General features: G+C 35.3%; 1 protein-coding gene across 10 annotated transcripts in view; it reads right to left on the bottom strand.

Annotated features, from left to right (window-relative positions):
• LOC139982453 (uncharacterized) overlaps positions 1-16,328 on the bottom strand; it is a 564,762-nt gene that overhangs the window by 415,353 nt on the left and 133,081 nt on the right. For 2 of the 10 annotated variants that reach the window (XM_071995337.1, XM_071995340.1), the window contains exons 1-2: positions 8,675-9,314; positions 5,356-5,430 (exon numbers count right to left, since the gene is read on the bottom strand). The exons of 4 other annotated variants lie outside the window; for them this stretch is intronic. In XM_071995337.1, the coding sequence (XP_071851438.1) occupies positions 5,356-5,407 (52 nt within the window). In that variant the 5' untranslated portion in view covers positions 5,408-5,430; positions 8,675-9,314. Of the gene's footprint in view, positions 1-5,355; positions 5,431-8,674; positions 9,319-16,328 lie in introns of those variants that run through there. 4 more of the 10 variants (XM_071995341.1, XM_071995342.1, XM_071995339.1 and 1 more) reach the window with 4 other exon arrangements.

Genomic DNA, 16,328 nt, shown 5'->3' with positions numbered 1-16,328 from the left:
GAAAATCTCTCCGAAAAAGTGTAGCATTTTCCAAAATTCAGTCCGATATATGGGACATTTGCTCTCAATAACCCCAGAAGGTGAGGCTTGTATCCAACCTTTACATGAGAGATGTGCAGCGATTAGGAACACACCGAAACCACACAATGTTAAGTCAGTAAGACGATTTGTAGGTGCAGTTAAGTATGTGGCTTCATTTTTCCCAGATATTCAAGCACTATTGAGACCATTACATCAGTTGAGTCGTAAGAGAAAGGTATTTAAATGGACAGAGGAACATCAGTGTGCATTTCAAAGTATTAAAGAGTTGTTGTGTAATCCACCTATATTGCATATGCCACAGAAATATGGTCGTTTTGTGTTATATAGCGACACATCACGAGTAGCAACAGGATCATACCTGACACAAAGACTTAATGGCAAAGAGAATATTATTGCATATTACTCTAAGATATTACCACCAGCATGTCAGAGGTATAGTGTAACTGAATTAGAAATGATGGGTCTATTTATTAATGTGACAGCATTCAAACATTTATTGCAAAATGTAGAATTTGAGGCATATGTTGATCACTCAGCCATTGTTGAATTGTTTAAATCGAAACAAGAACCAGCAACTTCACGCTTACGTAAGCTTCTGTTCAAATTGTCAGAATATACATTTCAGGTTGGTTATAAGAAAGGCTCAGAATTGGTTTTGGCAGATTATTTGTCTAGAGCACCACAGGAATTTCACTCTGAAATAGATCAGGTTGCTCAAGAGGTCAGTTCTTATGAGGATTTTTCAACTCCACCTAAGGAGACATTTAATCCAATCATGACAAGGTCAATGGCAAGGTCAATGGGAGTCAAGGTTCCAGATTTATTTCCGAATAAAGTCACAAAGGAGTCCAAGCAGGATTCCCCAGCCAAAGAATCAACAAATAGAGTTGAAAGGACATCCGTTCCTAAGGCAACACATGATCATGTTACACAGAGACCACAATCTGAGTCACAAAAGAGGACTACACCAGTTATTTCTACTGATAAGAGAGAAACATACATTCAAAGGCCTACTATTTCTATGCCTAGTGAAAATAGACATACATGTAGTCCTGACATATTAGTTGTGCCAAATTTTACAAGTGTTTCTCAACCTACAGAGCCAAGATTAGTGGATCAGAGTAGACACAGAGTGCAAGAGGTAGTCAGAGAACCACCACCAGAATTATTTGCTCAGCCGAAGCCAGTCATAACAAACATTGATCATTTGGTTACAGGGCACATTCCAAAACAAAAGGAATTGAATAAAGTCATGAAGGCAATTCAAGGAAAGCTGATCAAAAACTATGATCTGCCATTTGATGTAAAAGAGTTGCAAATTCAACAACAAACTTGTCCTTACTACAAACCAATTTATGATTTTCTTGCACACGACATTATTCCAAGTAATGTTAAGCATGCTAGAACTGTTCGTTCTCAAGCAGAGGATTATTTGTTATGTAATAGTTTGTTATTCAGGATATTTTTGCATGAGACTAATGATGCTAAGATGACTCTTCAGTTAGTCGTACCTGAGACTATGGTAGAACAAATAATATCTCGATATCATGATGACTTGTAGTAATCATTAGGGTGTAATGCGTACATATTTGACCATTAGACAGCATTTCTATCTGCGCAATATGTTTCAACGCATCAGTAATTATATTCAGGCATGTCTCCGTTGTCAAGAATTCCGTAAGAAACCGGACAAATTGAGACAATATCATGCTCGCATTCCTGATTCTTATCGTCCTTTTGACAGACTTAGTCTGGATTTCAAGACTATGCCTATAACGGCTACAGGATTTAAACATTTGATGGTTGTTTGTGATGAGATCACTAGATTTGTTGTATGTGTTTCTCTTAAGACTCTTGATGCTGAAACAATATGTGAAGCATTATTGCAGAGGGTAGTCACAACCTTTGGTCCACCGTCTTGTATTATAAGTGATGCGGCAGCTTCTCTTACAGGAAAATTAGTGGAGCTCTTAAGTAAGGCTTTAGGCATTGAACAAAAGTTCATCAGTGTAAGCAATCATGGAAGCTTACAGGTTGAAAGACACATTCAGACTCTTTCAAATTTCCTCAAAGTGAACTTAAATCAGTTTGGTACGGATTGGGTACGATTTGTCCCAACATCAGCCTATGCATATAACACATTTTCCTCTCCTCAGTTGGGTAACTATAGCCCATTTGAACTTGCATTTGGACGTAAGCCACCAAATCTTACAAATTTATCGTTCAATCCAATGGCAGGATTATCACAATCTCATGGAGAATATGCTGCATTGTTAAAGAAACGATTTGATCATTTGTCAAGGGTAATGTTGGTCTTGCAAAAGAAGCAACAAGATGCTCAAAATGTTAAGATAAGTGCAAAACTGGACAAAGGTGCAATTTATTCAACGGGTCAATTAGTGTATCTATATAAGCCAACGTCTTCCTCCTTGACTGCGAACTCTCGCAAAATTGCTGCAGAATGGTGTGGACCACTAGTGATCCATCAAGTTTTAGACAGGACTCATTATTTGTTGGCCACTCTCAAAGGAGAAATTCTTAGTGATGTATTCAATTATAACAGGCTTAAACCATGTTTTGTAAGAGCATCTTCTGAAACTAAGAATATCACTAACATTCAGAAATTGCGAAATGTCTTGAAAACAAAGGGTTCATCAAGTGAAAAGCTTGCTCGAATGAGAAATGTTTTGAGTAGTAACACTTCTAATGCAGAAAATGTTAATGTCATGAAAGATGCACATATTGAGTTAAATGATGAGTTTGGTAACATTTTGCCAGGGGTAACTTCAGATCACATCATGTGTCTTGTGACCACTAAGCCAATGAATGTTGCATCCTTTCTAGAGAATAGAGCACATAATGAAGGATTAGCAATTCCATATCCTTCCATGAAAGATAGCATATTAAGGCAAAAGAAAGTTTTTGCAAATGCTCCACAAGGAGACATGAAAGTCCAACGTGCTCGATACAAATTGGGTGAATTACAGGTTCTGGTCACCTATCAGACACCATGTTTTCCAACAGGCTTTAAGAGTCATGATTTTTGGTGGGATGTAGGAAAATATTCCAACACAGGGGAAATAATGAATTTTCTCCATGAAAAGGGATTGAACATTACAGGCAATCCAGGCAGGATGTTGCAAACATTATATGGTTAGAATGTATAACTGCATATTGCTTTAAGTTCAGATGAACAGGTGTTTTACCCACGATTGTATGAATGGAATGCGTCATGGCAATTACCTGCATACCTATTAAGTGGAAGTCATTGTACTGTATGGTGTAACAATATAAGCTTTATTGTTAAAAACGCCACCAAGTGACCTAGTTTCATCTTTTATAACAAATGTGTAATGAGTATACCTTATTTCTCCTTATGAATTCGTTCAAACGTTTACCCGGCAATTAGAACATATCCGGAATATTAGCAACATGGGTTTTCATATATTGAGAAATATTTTAAGGATATTTACATTGCATCATTTATGTTATATATTGAAGGCTATTTAGAGACAGCATTGGTGATATGCAACTTTTGCTTACAGCAACAGTTATCGAAGCAAATGAAAGTATAGATCTTTTGAGGAAGTTATGTATATATTTTCTTTTCCTCAATTATTCATGCAAAAGTAAATTTCATCATGAAGTTAAAAGAACAAGATGTTAAGTATATATTATGTAAATTTGAAGAAAGATTTGTTGATGTCATAGTCTACGGGGTCTCTTTTATGGTATCGAATATCTAGTACTTTGGTACTTTACTAGACTATCATTTCGGAGTGCATACCTAGGGTCACCATGCTATCGAGTCACATTTTGTTGATTTTCTTGAGGTGAATGTATATGATTCACAAGGTTTCAAAGCAGTTTTGAAACTGTGCCTTCATTAAAGAGGAGGTACTTTGTAAATGAGTTTGTAATATATTTAAGGTTCTTTTTTTAGTGTACGAATTTTTAATGGAACGCCAAGGTGTTCTGTTCAGTTAAAAGATAACTAAGTCTAGTATTCTCTGATCTCTCCCAAAATCACGGCATGATTTCACTTTTGATATAAATGTATTATTGATGTATGAAATGCATAAATGTATTTTGAAAGAGATACTGCATATTTTGCTGTGTCCATGTAACTTTAAGATATCTTAATGATATTTTATTTATTTTTTGGATTACATCATATGATGTCATCAATATTGAAGAGGTACACAAAATCATGGAGATAGTGTCAATGTATATACCATATGATCATTTTTAATAATTCGTAACCAAGATGTTAACCTTTGAGATACATGAAGACCATTTATTGAAGTCAATGAATATTAGTGAATGTGCTTACAGTACTCTACCTTCTTGAGATAATGATAAGTTAAAGCAGTATGATGTTAAAATTTTGGAGTATCCAAAAATTTTAAAAGATTGAGGGGGATGTTATGAAATAGTGATACCATCTCTTTGATGTTACCGAAAAGCTCCATCGAGATACCTTACAGGGCCTCTTATGTATTTATCTAGGTCATGGATTCAGTTTTCCCACGAGACGTTTTTAACTATCTTATTGAATCTTGGTACAGGGCCTTTTCCCAAAATAGATTCCATTATGTCTGTGGAACATTCGAGAAGGTTCTCTCACGTGGTATGGAAGTTTCCATAAGAAAGGGGATGGACTTCCAAACTCCCAACCAATCAGGGCAGATCAGTGCCAGCGCACTTATTTTTATATCATTAAGTTAATACAGGATGGTCAGGTTATTGGCTGCCTACTGATTGTGCGCAGTGAGATTTTATAGAAGTAAGGTATAAAAGAAAAAGGAGGTCAGAAATTTGAGCACTCTGTCAGCAAATTTATGACTTGATCAGCAAATTTATCACTCCGCCGAAAGTTCATCACTCCTAATTGTTTAATTGACGGAGTCAAGTCAAGTCAAATCATTGTAATTTAGTTTTATTTGTTAAGAGAATCGACAGAGAAGAGATTATACCGAATCATCAAATCAAATCCTATCTCGTCAAATTGTTTTTTGTGTGAAGTCATTGTTTTCTTCCGTTCGAGACATCTCCTGAAGAAGCGTAAATACGGCATCAAGACATCCCAGTACCTTTCTATCGCGAGTCCCGATATAGTTTTACTATCGGAGGAGCGGGCTCGTCACAATATTACAGTAGTATGGCAACCGAGACCAACGAACTAAAGTATCTTATTCTCCTTATAGGCAGCGATGAAATAGAACATGGTAAAAATATGTCTTGCTCCCCATGGATTCGTGGATTAAGCTAATCTATAGACAATTTATTCTTCAGGAAGCAGAAAGAACTTACCCATTTTGGTGTTATCCGTTACATTTTCGGTAGCGGGAGATGCATTAGCCATTCTGTTTTTTCTTCTTATCTTGTCTGAAAAATGAAAAGGCAATAAACTATCAAACAATTATAAACTTGACACATTAGCATATAAATGAATTAATAATGTTGGTGTTGATGCTAATGGCGGTGACGGTAATGGTAATAGCTGTGGCTATGAGAATTTAATGATGATAATCTTTCAATATGATGACAATTATGTTATTTTTGTGTGAGTTAGAGTCACTATGAAAATGTCAAATAGGGCATGGAAAAGATATTTCCCTCAAATTAGGTCGATAATTATATCTTAATCGTTACTTGGGTTCTGTGGACGAGAATACGTGTTCATAGCACAGTGTCAACATGAACAATTACATCATTATTTCATGATGTGATATTTAATTTTATTGCAAAATGAAAGGACTATACTAGCGGATTGATCGGGATTATCTTGTACCAATTACTAGTTATATATAACATATTTCCTCTGTCCAAGATCATAATTTGGAAAACATGAACTCCATCTTTATCAACTACAATTTTTGTTCGTGTTGTTGCGAGTTGTTCTTTCCAAAAAAGCTTTTGGAGTGGGTAGTGAGTCAGTTAAACAGTTCGTCACTGACAACGTAAGCAATAGTTATTCAGTTCCTATAAAATTACATTACTATCGCAAGATATTATTAAGCAAGCTTCGGAAGAAAAACACAGCCTTAAATTGTCTCTCCCTTAGTATTGCATATGGTAAGAATGGGTAAAATTAGCTTAAAATGTTTTTAACTGAACTGAATTATGATATTAATTAGTTCACTGTGTCTCCACCTTGCTTGAACATGGTCAATACTGTCCTGTAAGTTTACTTAGACGTTCGATGTATCCAATGACTTGTCAGATGATTAAGTTATTTTTTTTTTATCCCTGTATTGTTTGGAATATATGCAGAACTGTGAATTAAACATGTTTTGGTACAATGTATACACGGGACACACTAAAATGTCTTCATTTGCTCTGATGTTGTTGGAAAAATAAGTTCAGTCTTTAACACTTTTTAATGCCATAAATCTTAAATCTCTTCCATTTACAACATTTTAAGCCAGGTATGGGTTAATTAACATAACCCAACGTTAGAGCTGGTGGATTTCTAACAAAAATATAGTTCAGTGTTGGTAAAATCTGCAGATACATTGACAATAACCCATATGGGTGGGGTGGATGATAGGTGAAAGATTATGTCAAGTTAATATGACTCAAATATCGGTAGATATGGATCTAAAGAATACGCTAGGTCAAACTTTGGTCAAGGTTTGAACAATGTTTTCTAAAGAAATTACATTTAAAATATGGACAATTTATCATCTTTTAAAGATTAGATTCTGGTCGCGTTTTACGAAATGACAAAAGCAATCGGCCCTGCTTCAATGCACCTGCATCGATAACAGTGATAAATACATTTGTCAGGTTTTCAGTGTCGAAGGTGAATGACATGTGTTAAGACGAAAACCAGAAGCAGGATCAGGTTGTATTGAGAGATCCGAAGTTTTTTCTTCAACATTTGCTACAACACCTTTTCGGTTAAAGGAACATACATCATAACAGTTTGCAACACACTGAGAACACAACAATAGTTTAGCCCGATGTTGTGATAGTATACGTGGATCCACCATACACCAGATGCTATACCGGATCCACTCTACAGCATCCAATGTATGCAATCTTATATGCACGATCCGCTATTACAATCCACAATACCTGATGTACTATACAGGATCCTCTATGTAGTAATAACTATACGCGATCCACTGTACACGATCCATTATGCACTTTAAACTTTGTGAAAATATATGATCCAAAATCCTAGATCTAGATTACTTTGCGTGATCACTATGATGGATGCACTACGCAAGATTCAGTATACACAATCCTCTATACACGAACCATTATATACGCAATTCACATTGCATGATTCAATATGCACGATACATTATATATATATAAGTCAATATACAGGATGTACTATATAGGATCAACTATGTATGATCCTCCATACATGATCACTATGCTGAATCTCCTAAATGAACCATTATACACGATCAACTATACAGAATCAACTATGTAGCTTTCACCGTGTAGGATCCTATATGCAGGATCCAATATACATTATCCAATATATGATCAACTATAAATGATCTACAATACATGATTAACTATACACGATCCGCTATACATGTTCCACTATATAAGATCCAATATGCAGGATCGACATGTGTATACATACTATTTGGAATGGAAATAAGAAAAGGTGATATTGCTTAAATAATAACAATTCGGGTATCATGTTATACCGTTCATGAACATTATCTCATACTTAAATATACCAATTTGGTTTGGGTGGAATATTAATTCATATACATGTTTCAATCCACCATTAAACGTTATCGAAACGTTTTATAGATGCATCTGACAAAATCAACGATGGTGACATAAGCTTTGTTAATATTCAAGTTTGATCAAATTTCAGTAAAAAATGAAATATGATTGTCAAACATAAATTTAAATACTTTGCGCCATCACAATCGATTACTTCACTGTATGCTAAGTTTTTTTATCTGGTTTAATATAACTCAACTTTTATAACCCCAAGATATTGAGGTTTAACCTATCAATGTATCATTGTCATATTTTAGTCTTTAAGTGTGCCAGAAACTGCCATCAGATTATTTATTTTAATGAAACTAATTTCAAACACGAAGAGCGGCAATGAATAGATTGTACTTAACAACATGTAACATTTTCATTTATGAAATGTACGATTATTGGACATTAACGGTATCTTTCCGGTGCAAAATTGATTCCATATCAACCAATATGGAGACAATTTCAAGCCGATAAATAAAAAAAAACATGTGTAACCTACAAACACGTGTATGCTTTAAAACGAATTAACATAGACGTTTGGATTGATAATGTTCTTATTTCAACAGCTTAAGAAGTCTAAAGTTAGGGAAAGAACGTGAAAAACTGATAAAAGTTTACTCCTTGAGTGGTTACGCCCCACCATCCAAACATCAACACCTTATTAACTACGTTCGTAAACGACAGCTCATAACAAATCGCACATTTTTTTTTTGCAAATGTCTGTTTTTGTACCTGAATATTAATGTTTATGAAAAATTGTTATTTCTTCGAACATTTTTCATGGTTTGTTAACCTCATTGATATCTTTCGTGGGGACTTTTATGATAATCGTGATATGCAAAGCCCTAGAAAAAATAAGATTAACGAAAATAGAGGAAATTACCTTCACTGATGTAACTTGTCAGAGTATCCTTTGATAACAGTTATAAGACACTGGATAAATTTGCTTTTTCTTTCCAATCTCGTTGATCCACGGACATAAAAAAAATCCAGGTATTGTATTTTAAAACGAGTAGGTGTATGTGAAATACCGAAGTTTGTTACAATCCAACTGACGTTGACGAATTTCAATCGGAACATAAAATTCATTTAATCCGTTTTCAATAATGTCTTTAATACATTCACCAACCACAGCATCTAAACTAATTGCATCGGCTCATAAAGACATTCTGCTGAATTTCCGTGGTCGTTCTGTTTTAAATTACACCTAACAGTGTCTCAAATACTTACATATCCAGAAGGAATAATAAAACGTTTGTCAAAGTGTTAACAAATTATATATCTAGGCAAAGCACGGCGAAAGTTAACAAATAGGCTCACAAAGCTTCCAAAACTTTTCCAAACTTTAGAAACTTATGAAGTTTGTTGGCGTATATATAACTTAGGAATTGTATATGTGATCAAACGAGGTTACTAGACAATTTCATACAAGTAGTTCTCACCCTTACTGCCTTCCGCTTAACACGTTTCCTTTTAACCTACAACGCTTTATATTCTGAGCACTACGAAAAATAGTATGGCCGTATAAGGTAATGATTCGCTACTGATAATATGCAAATAAGTGTTGCTGTGCAATTGCGTGTGACAATTTTTTTTTTAAATAATGGTTACGTTTTGAATTGCTCAGTCTTATGACGCATATGGAATCTACCATTTTTTTTCGGGCATGTTAACATTCTCTTCGAATATTGCTACGAATTACGATTACGGAACGGTTTCCTATGATAAGATATAAATATCATAAAATGCAGCAGGTATCACCTCCAACAGTGATTTAATAATTTCTTTGACAACACAACAAACAGTTTAAGACTTAAATTACAAGTCCACCTTTACCCGATCATTGCAAATGGTGAGAACTGATTGAAACTATGCAAGAACCAGTCAATCGTGATTTTGTTCTTTGTTAAGCCTCGCAACCCTTAGTAGAAATCAATACAAAAGCCAGTTGTGTATTCACCAGTGACCATGTACTTATCTTACTCCTTTTTCTTCCGCCTTTCACGTAGTAAAATATTTCATACATATGCACTTCACAGCTTGAATTCCATAACACGCACGAATACGTTATTTTATTTCGCCGTGGTCCGGTGCCGGTGTAGCGGTACAAACTGTCGCATATATCCCATCTTCAGTACATACTGTCCTAGTCCACCTAGGACAATTTATACTGGATTTACCGGTACATTTGTATATGCTATTTGTATATGCTATTGTTAAACAAAGGGGGACATTATTTGACTGTCGTATATTTTGTTGTAAATTGTGTCCACTTGAACACAATGTCCGCACTAGCAGGTATGTTAGAGCAGCAAAAATGTAATTAGTGATGGACTGGCAGTATCCGTATTATTAGCAAATTTGTTGCATTCGGCTTCCGTATATTCAGCAGACAGTTGATCGATCGTGCTTTGCAACAACTAAACATGAAAAAGTTAGCAGAAAACGTGAGACAAATTGCCGATATTTTAAGAGATGAGAGCTATCTAAGTTGTTTCACAAAATTAAAACAGAGAAGGATTTTACGAAGACAAAGTCAGTCTTTCAGACTGGCTGAAAATGGAACTCTTGCATACCAACATTTGAAAAAAAAGGTGTTGCTATCTAGGGCTTCTCAACTCGTCCAAGTCGATGCAGCAAATATTAGTGGCATCTGAGGTAATTCATGTGACTTACAGTTTAGGATACACACTATGCCTGTGGTTTGCCCAGGCCGTTTCACAATAGTGGCCATGAAATATGGACAATAATGGGAATATTCCATTTCAAACACTGATATAGAGTTGTAATTCAATTTTAGTGGTACTTCAGCTAGAACTACCAATTATGCAGCCCATATAATTGTGTGTTTTTTATGGGGGGGGGGGGGCAAAAACATGATATCTCATTGATCAAGCATTTTCTTATCTCTTATCTTATCTCAACCAGACAACAGATTATGTCTAGGTTTTATTGAAAGACTACCAACGTTGATGTAACAAGGAATGTAACACCTTGATGTAACAAGGAATATTCAACATGATATCAAAGCGTCATTGTCCTGTATACTTAAGAACAAGTCTCCATAGCATTCCTGTAACTAGATTGGGGAAACAGGTACATTCTCAAGCTGTTCTAATTGTACAGGCTGTCCACAGAAGGTTAAGTAAAGTTAAGGTCACTCTGGACAAGTTAAACATTTACAAGTTTAAAGGTAGTCTGTATAGGCCCTAAACTCTGGCCACTTTAATTGTTAGAAAATTTCAAGAAGTACTTTCTGAATGTAATAACCCTTCATATTTTCTCATCCATTATAAATGATGACTCGAGATGATTGAATGTTCCAGTAAAGTAATTTTCCTCCAGGGTAGTAGCAAACATACTTTAAGAATTTTGAGCAAAGTGAAAATCTGGCATATTTAGGGGCAATACAGCATTCCTTTAAGCAACACTTTGGCATAACTGCATAGCAATCATAAATTTAGGCATATAATTGTAAATTGGAAAATGCGGACGTACCACTCTTCTGGTCAACTGGTTTAAGCGATTGTAAATACATGGTTCAGTATGGCTTAAGTTACGTTTTCAGGTATATAAGGTAAAAATGATTGGCCAAAATCCACCAACACCCTGTTTCGATCAGATATCCCACTGTTTTGATCTACATCTGTTTCGTAATCCAGTGCCTAGTTCTGTTATATGTATAAATAGCTTGAATAGTAGACGGCGGGAAAAATATAGGTTTTCAGAAATGTTAATTTAAAATTTGTCCTTAAAGACTAATTCTGATTAAATTCAATCTTCAACTCTACTCGTCATAGTTATTTGAACTTCCTCTTTCAGTCTATACTGTAAGATAAATACTTTTGAGAACTGGCAATGTTAATACAATCCTGCTAGCCACGACCGGTTCCTTCATTGTGTACGCAGTTTGCCATAGTCAACGATGTGTGACGGTAGCGAACAAAAATTTCATGTAGGTATTATTTCTAAATCGATTAGATAAACAAACCAAGCACTGGAATTCATCGCCCAGGGTAACTGAGACAATCGCATAGAAGTTCTGTTATAATTATTCATTCAGTCGTGGCGTGGCATATAGTACATCAACTGCAATGGTTCCAGACTTGTGTGCTATAAACAGCAACCAATTACACGTATATATTGGAAATCGAAATAAACCATTTATTACACACCGCACGTTGTGTGCTTCCATTATATATGTACACGATTACATAAAAGAAAATAATATTCACTATTACAGGTAGTGCCTTATCACATAAAAAGCTAGGGAAATTATCGTAGGAAAGTTTCAAAGTTATTTATTTATACAAGTTGTTATTTTTGATCTTGTACACTTTGAAGTTTGGGGATATGTGCTTTTAGGAAACACAGAACAACCTTATTAATTGTCGTTATTGACTATGTTCAGCAATAAGTATATAATATATGGTAGCTAAGGTTGTATTAAATTAGGACTGGAATCAAAACGCCCCCCCCCCCCCCGATTTGCACAGTGAAACCCTAGTCCTAGCTGTACTCTACGTAAAACTGAGTGACGTGGTAGAGCTACTTTATATTTACTTAATTTGGCATGTGTTTGAACTGTGCAGGAAGTGTGAAACGACTTTTTATTCATGGTAACACTGTGTAAGTCTCACGTGAACTAAGAAGACAATTGTGGAGAGAACGAGACTGACATTGAAACTATACAGTCTCGACAGACCAGAGAAATGTCTACACAAAAAATTTGACGATTCAAGGGCAAATAAGGAGACATTTTCAGTCCAATATAAATAGTACATAATTACATAGCTCAGGGAAACATTGAAGACCGAAACAAAAACTTGAACACTTTCTTGAACGTAATTCTACAACTAGTCAATTTATAGTTTATACTCTGGCCAGTTCAATAACAGACGTGTAATTGACAATAAACTCTACTAGAGATTTTCTTCACTGTGTATTACATGAATGCTCTTGTCTTCATTATTAAAGGAAGTTAACATCATCATGTCTCGCGTTAAATATCATTCCCATAGTTAGTGGAAGGTTGCTCTAACAAATACTCTTGTTTATGTTGTTGAATATAGTGTTGTATATACACTCCTAAAAATCTGTTAATACATTTAATTTTAACTAAACTTAACTGGATATGGGAGAGGTAATGTAAGGTGCACATTGAATTGCAAAGATCGCCCTAACGACAAAAAAGAATAAAAATTAAACAGTACATTCAATATATTTTTTCATAAATGTTACATTCCTATGACCATTAAAGCTAGTTGACTCTTTATCATGATTTTCAATGCCGCAAATGAAATAGAAATATTCATGACTTTCCAGGTTTTTTCATGGCGTGTAAGCACCCTGTTTCACATATCATTTCAAGTTTCCGCAGTGCATGATACAACATTCTTCAAGGTCAAAACACTTTATGTTAACCTTAGTCTCCCCTTCCCCTCCCCGAGCCCGTAAATATCTCTTGAATGAATCCCACACGTTACCAGACTCCCAAGGGTGGTAAAGGTCCGATACACAAAGCACTTTGAAACATAGATCAACTACATTGATCAGAAAACTAGCTGGTATAGCTATCCTTTCTAGTATCAAAAACTGTTGTTCTGGGTTTCTTCTCTTCTCTCCTATGATTACAATAAATAGTTGCGTCTGGCTAACCTTAGACAGGAACTCAGTCAAATTGGTTCCAATCTGCAATGAAGAAATAGTGAAAACAATAAACAAGATAAGCAGTAATAGTTTATGAATTATTTTTCACTTGAAAAGCAAAGGGTGAAGGCAAGAAAATCTGATCCCATTTTTAAATTCATATTACTGTTTTTGAAACTGAAACTAAAGTATATTAATAATGATATCCTATGATAAATCAAGCCATGTTTTTTTTTCATCTCATTTTTTCTTGAAATACAGGTATTTGAAAAATTAAACCAACCTAAACTTTGTATATCTAACACAACAATTTGACAATTTGGCTCAACCTATGTTACAACTATATTTTTTATTCAGATTTGAGCGTCCGAATACCCGTGGAGTTTGCAAGTCAAAGCAAACATTTCTTTCTTAATTTTGCCATATCCATGGCAACAGCTTAACACAAAGTCCACCAAAGAGCACCCTCTGACCAAGTTTCAGATTGGGAAGAGTTTTGGACACACACACACAATTAACACATTGACTTTTCCCCTTAAACTTCGGAGTGAACTTCTGGCTGGTTACCGTCACCCTATTACATCTTACAACGCACAAGTGCATGTAGTATTGGTTCCAGTTCTAAGGAAAATGAAATTAGTGATTTAATATAGTTATAAGCCAGGCTATGAATGAGCTAGATATCACCTGGAAGTAGGATTTATCTCATGTGTTTTTTCTGAACTAGAATTCATAAGGAATAAGAATATCTTGGGTAAAAAGCCCAAATCCTGAACGCAACCCCATAGAAGGGGGATTCTCTCTGGGCGGAGGCGTACCTTGGGTTAAAGCCCTAATTCCACATTCAAAACAGAAGATACCCCAAGATTGGATAAAGTATCGAGGAATTCGGGCTTACATTCCAGCAGCTTCCAGCAGGTTTGTTTTGCTTTTCAAAGAAGGAAGAGTTGAAGTCGTTGTCTGTGAAAGCGTGAAAGCCAATAAGTGATGTCTTCTGTGCTGGTGTTAGGTCAATGTCGCTCATTCTGAAGACCTTGCGATATGTGCCTGTGTTGTTATCTAATACAACTCTTTCACCATCAGATCTTGAGGAATATGTGGCATTGCTATATATCCTAAAGGGTAAATATGTTAATGAAGCCAGATATACAATCTTTGATCCCAAATTTAAAAAGCAGAACAAGATCATTGATATGTCCATGCTACCACCATGCCAGCAGATTCTTAAGCTAAACATTATTAGATCAAACTTCATTGCTAGAGAATGGCGCTCAGCGATCGTAAGTAGTTTTGAAGCTGGAAACATTTTTGACAATGAATGGACAGAATCACTAGAGCTGAGGTGGCTCGAGATTTTTATGCGTGACGATGTGCAAGAACTGTTTCTAGATAATGATTGTGAAGACTTTTTTGGCGACAGTGAAAATATAGCGATTCAGAAGATTAAGTAATCATCATTTGTTTGTACTTCAAAGCAAACAGACCTTTTAATTTGTTCCAAGTATTTGTATCCTATTTTTCCTAACAAGTCGATGTCTTTTCGGGGGTGCGTTCGGGATTTGGACCTTTAAGGCCCTAACCCAAGATATTCTTATTCTTATGAAATTATTGTCTAGAAAAACACATTTTATCCTATTTGTGTGTAACTCAACACTGAGTGGTACATATTGTAAACCGCCTCCTTTGTTTACTACTACACGGGGATATATACATATATATATATATATATATATATATATATACATATATACATATATAAATATATATATATATATATATATATATATATATATATGTGTGTGTGTGCGTGTGTGTATATATATTTACCAAACAGAGCATGTGAGTGTCCCAAATGAATTACTAGCATAATGATATGTAATTTATTGATATCCATTAATGACTTACGTGCCACGTAATGTGGGTTAAATTTGTCGATCCCCTGGTCTGCAACCTAGTTGGCAGTGCGAAGTATTTGAGTGGTTATCAAAAACAGTGAATTGCCGCCACTGTCAATAACTTACACTTTTGCACAATGTTAACTACCTAGTATTTGATTCCTTTCCTTAGAAGAATGTCACTTTCAGTCAAAGCTCTACCTATATCTAATGGTCAGTTGCAATGCAATTTTATTCGTTGAAGCTTTTAAACTGTAAGTAACAGCATTTCTAATAATTATTACATACATATGTAGGTTTAACTATTACATCTTCTGATGGTCCCGACAGTGACGTGAAGTCATAATTTCAATTGGTGCATTTTCATATCACATGTGTTTCATTCGAAGCACATGTATACACAAAGGCATTATAAAGATAGTGCATTGCATGAAGCACTGTCACATTGCACTGACACAAATATCTACTGTACTATGTTTCAAATACATCAGTGTTCATTACCTTTACCGGATTCATTATTTTCAAGACCCTGAGCCAATCTAATTGATGTTCAGCAAAGAGAACCACTTCTTTAGCATACTTTGACCACTTCAGGGGAAAAGGGAGTAAAAATCTTGATAAACCTAGTAAATCAAGCAAAACCATTTTCATCTCCATCAGATGAAAAATATGAGTCTATGATTTGTTAAAGAAAAACAGTTGCCCGTTTTTTGTAACAAAGTAACAACGACTGCTATTTGAAGTTTGTACAATTTTGTTTTATGAATGAACTCGTCGGAATTCCGTGCAGTAGGAATATCGGGATATAAGCTGCAGCCAACTGTGCAATGACTTGTATATGTGAGAGAAGAAGAGCATAAAGGAGAGTCGAGTACAGCCCGTCGAGGTTTACATACGTTTGTATTGTCTTCAGTTATAGTTCTCCCGCCAGCAAACGTTACACATGTTTGTCCAATTGGTCAAATCACCACTGGGGGAGTGACCTATACTAGT

The sequence above is a fragment of the Apostichopus japonicus genome, chromosome 16, assembly GCF_037975245.1.
Source record: "Apostichopus japonicus isolate 1M-3 chromosome 16, ASM3797524v1, whole genome shotgun sequence".
NCBI classification, from domain to species: Eukaryota; Metazoa; Echinodermata; class Holothuroidea; order Aspidochirotida; family Stichopodidae; genus Apostichopus; species Apostichopus japonicus.
Note: the sequence above shows the minus strand (reverse complement) of the source record. Positions and strands in the feature narration are given on the sequence as shown.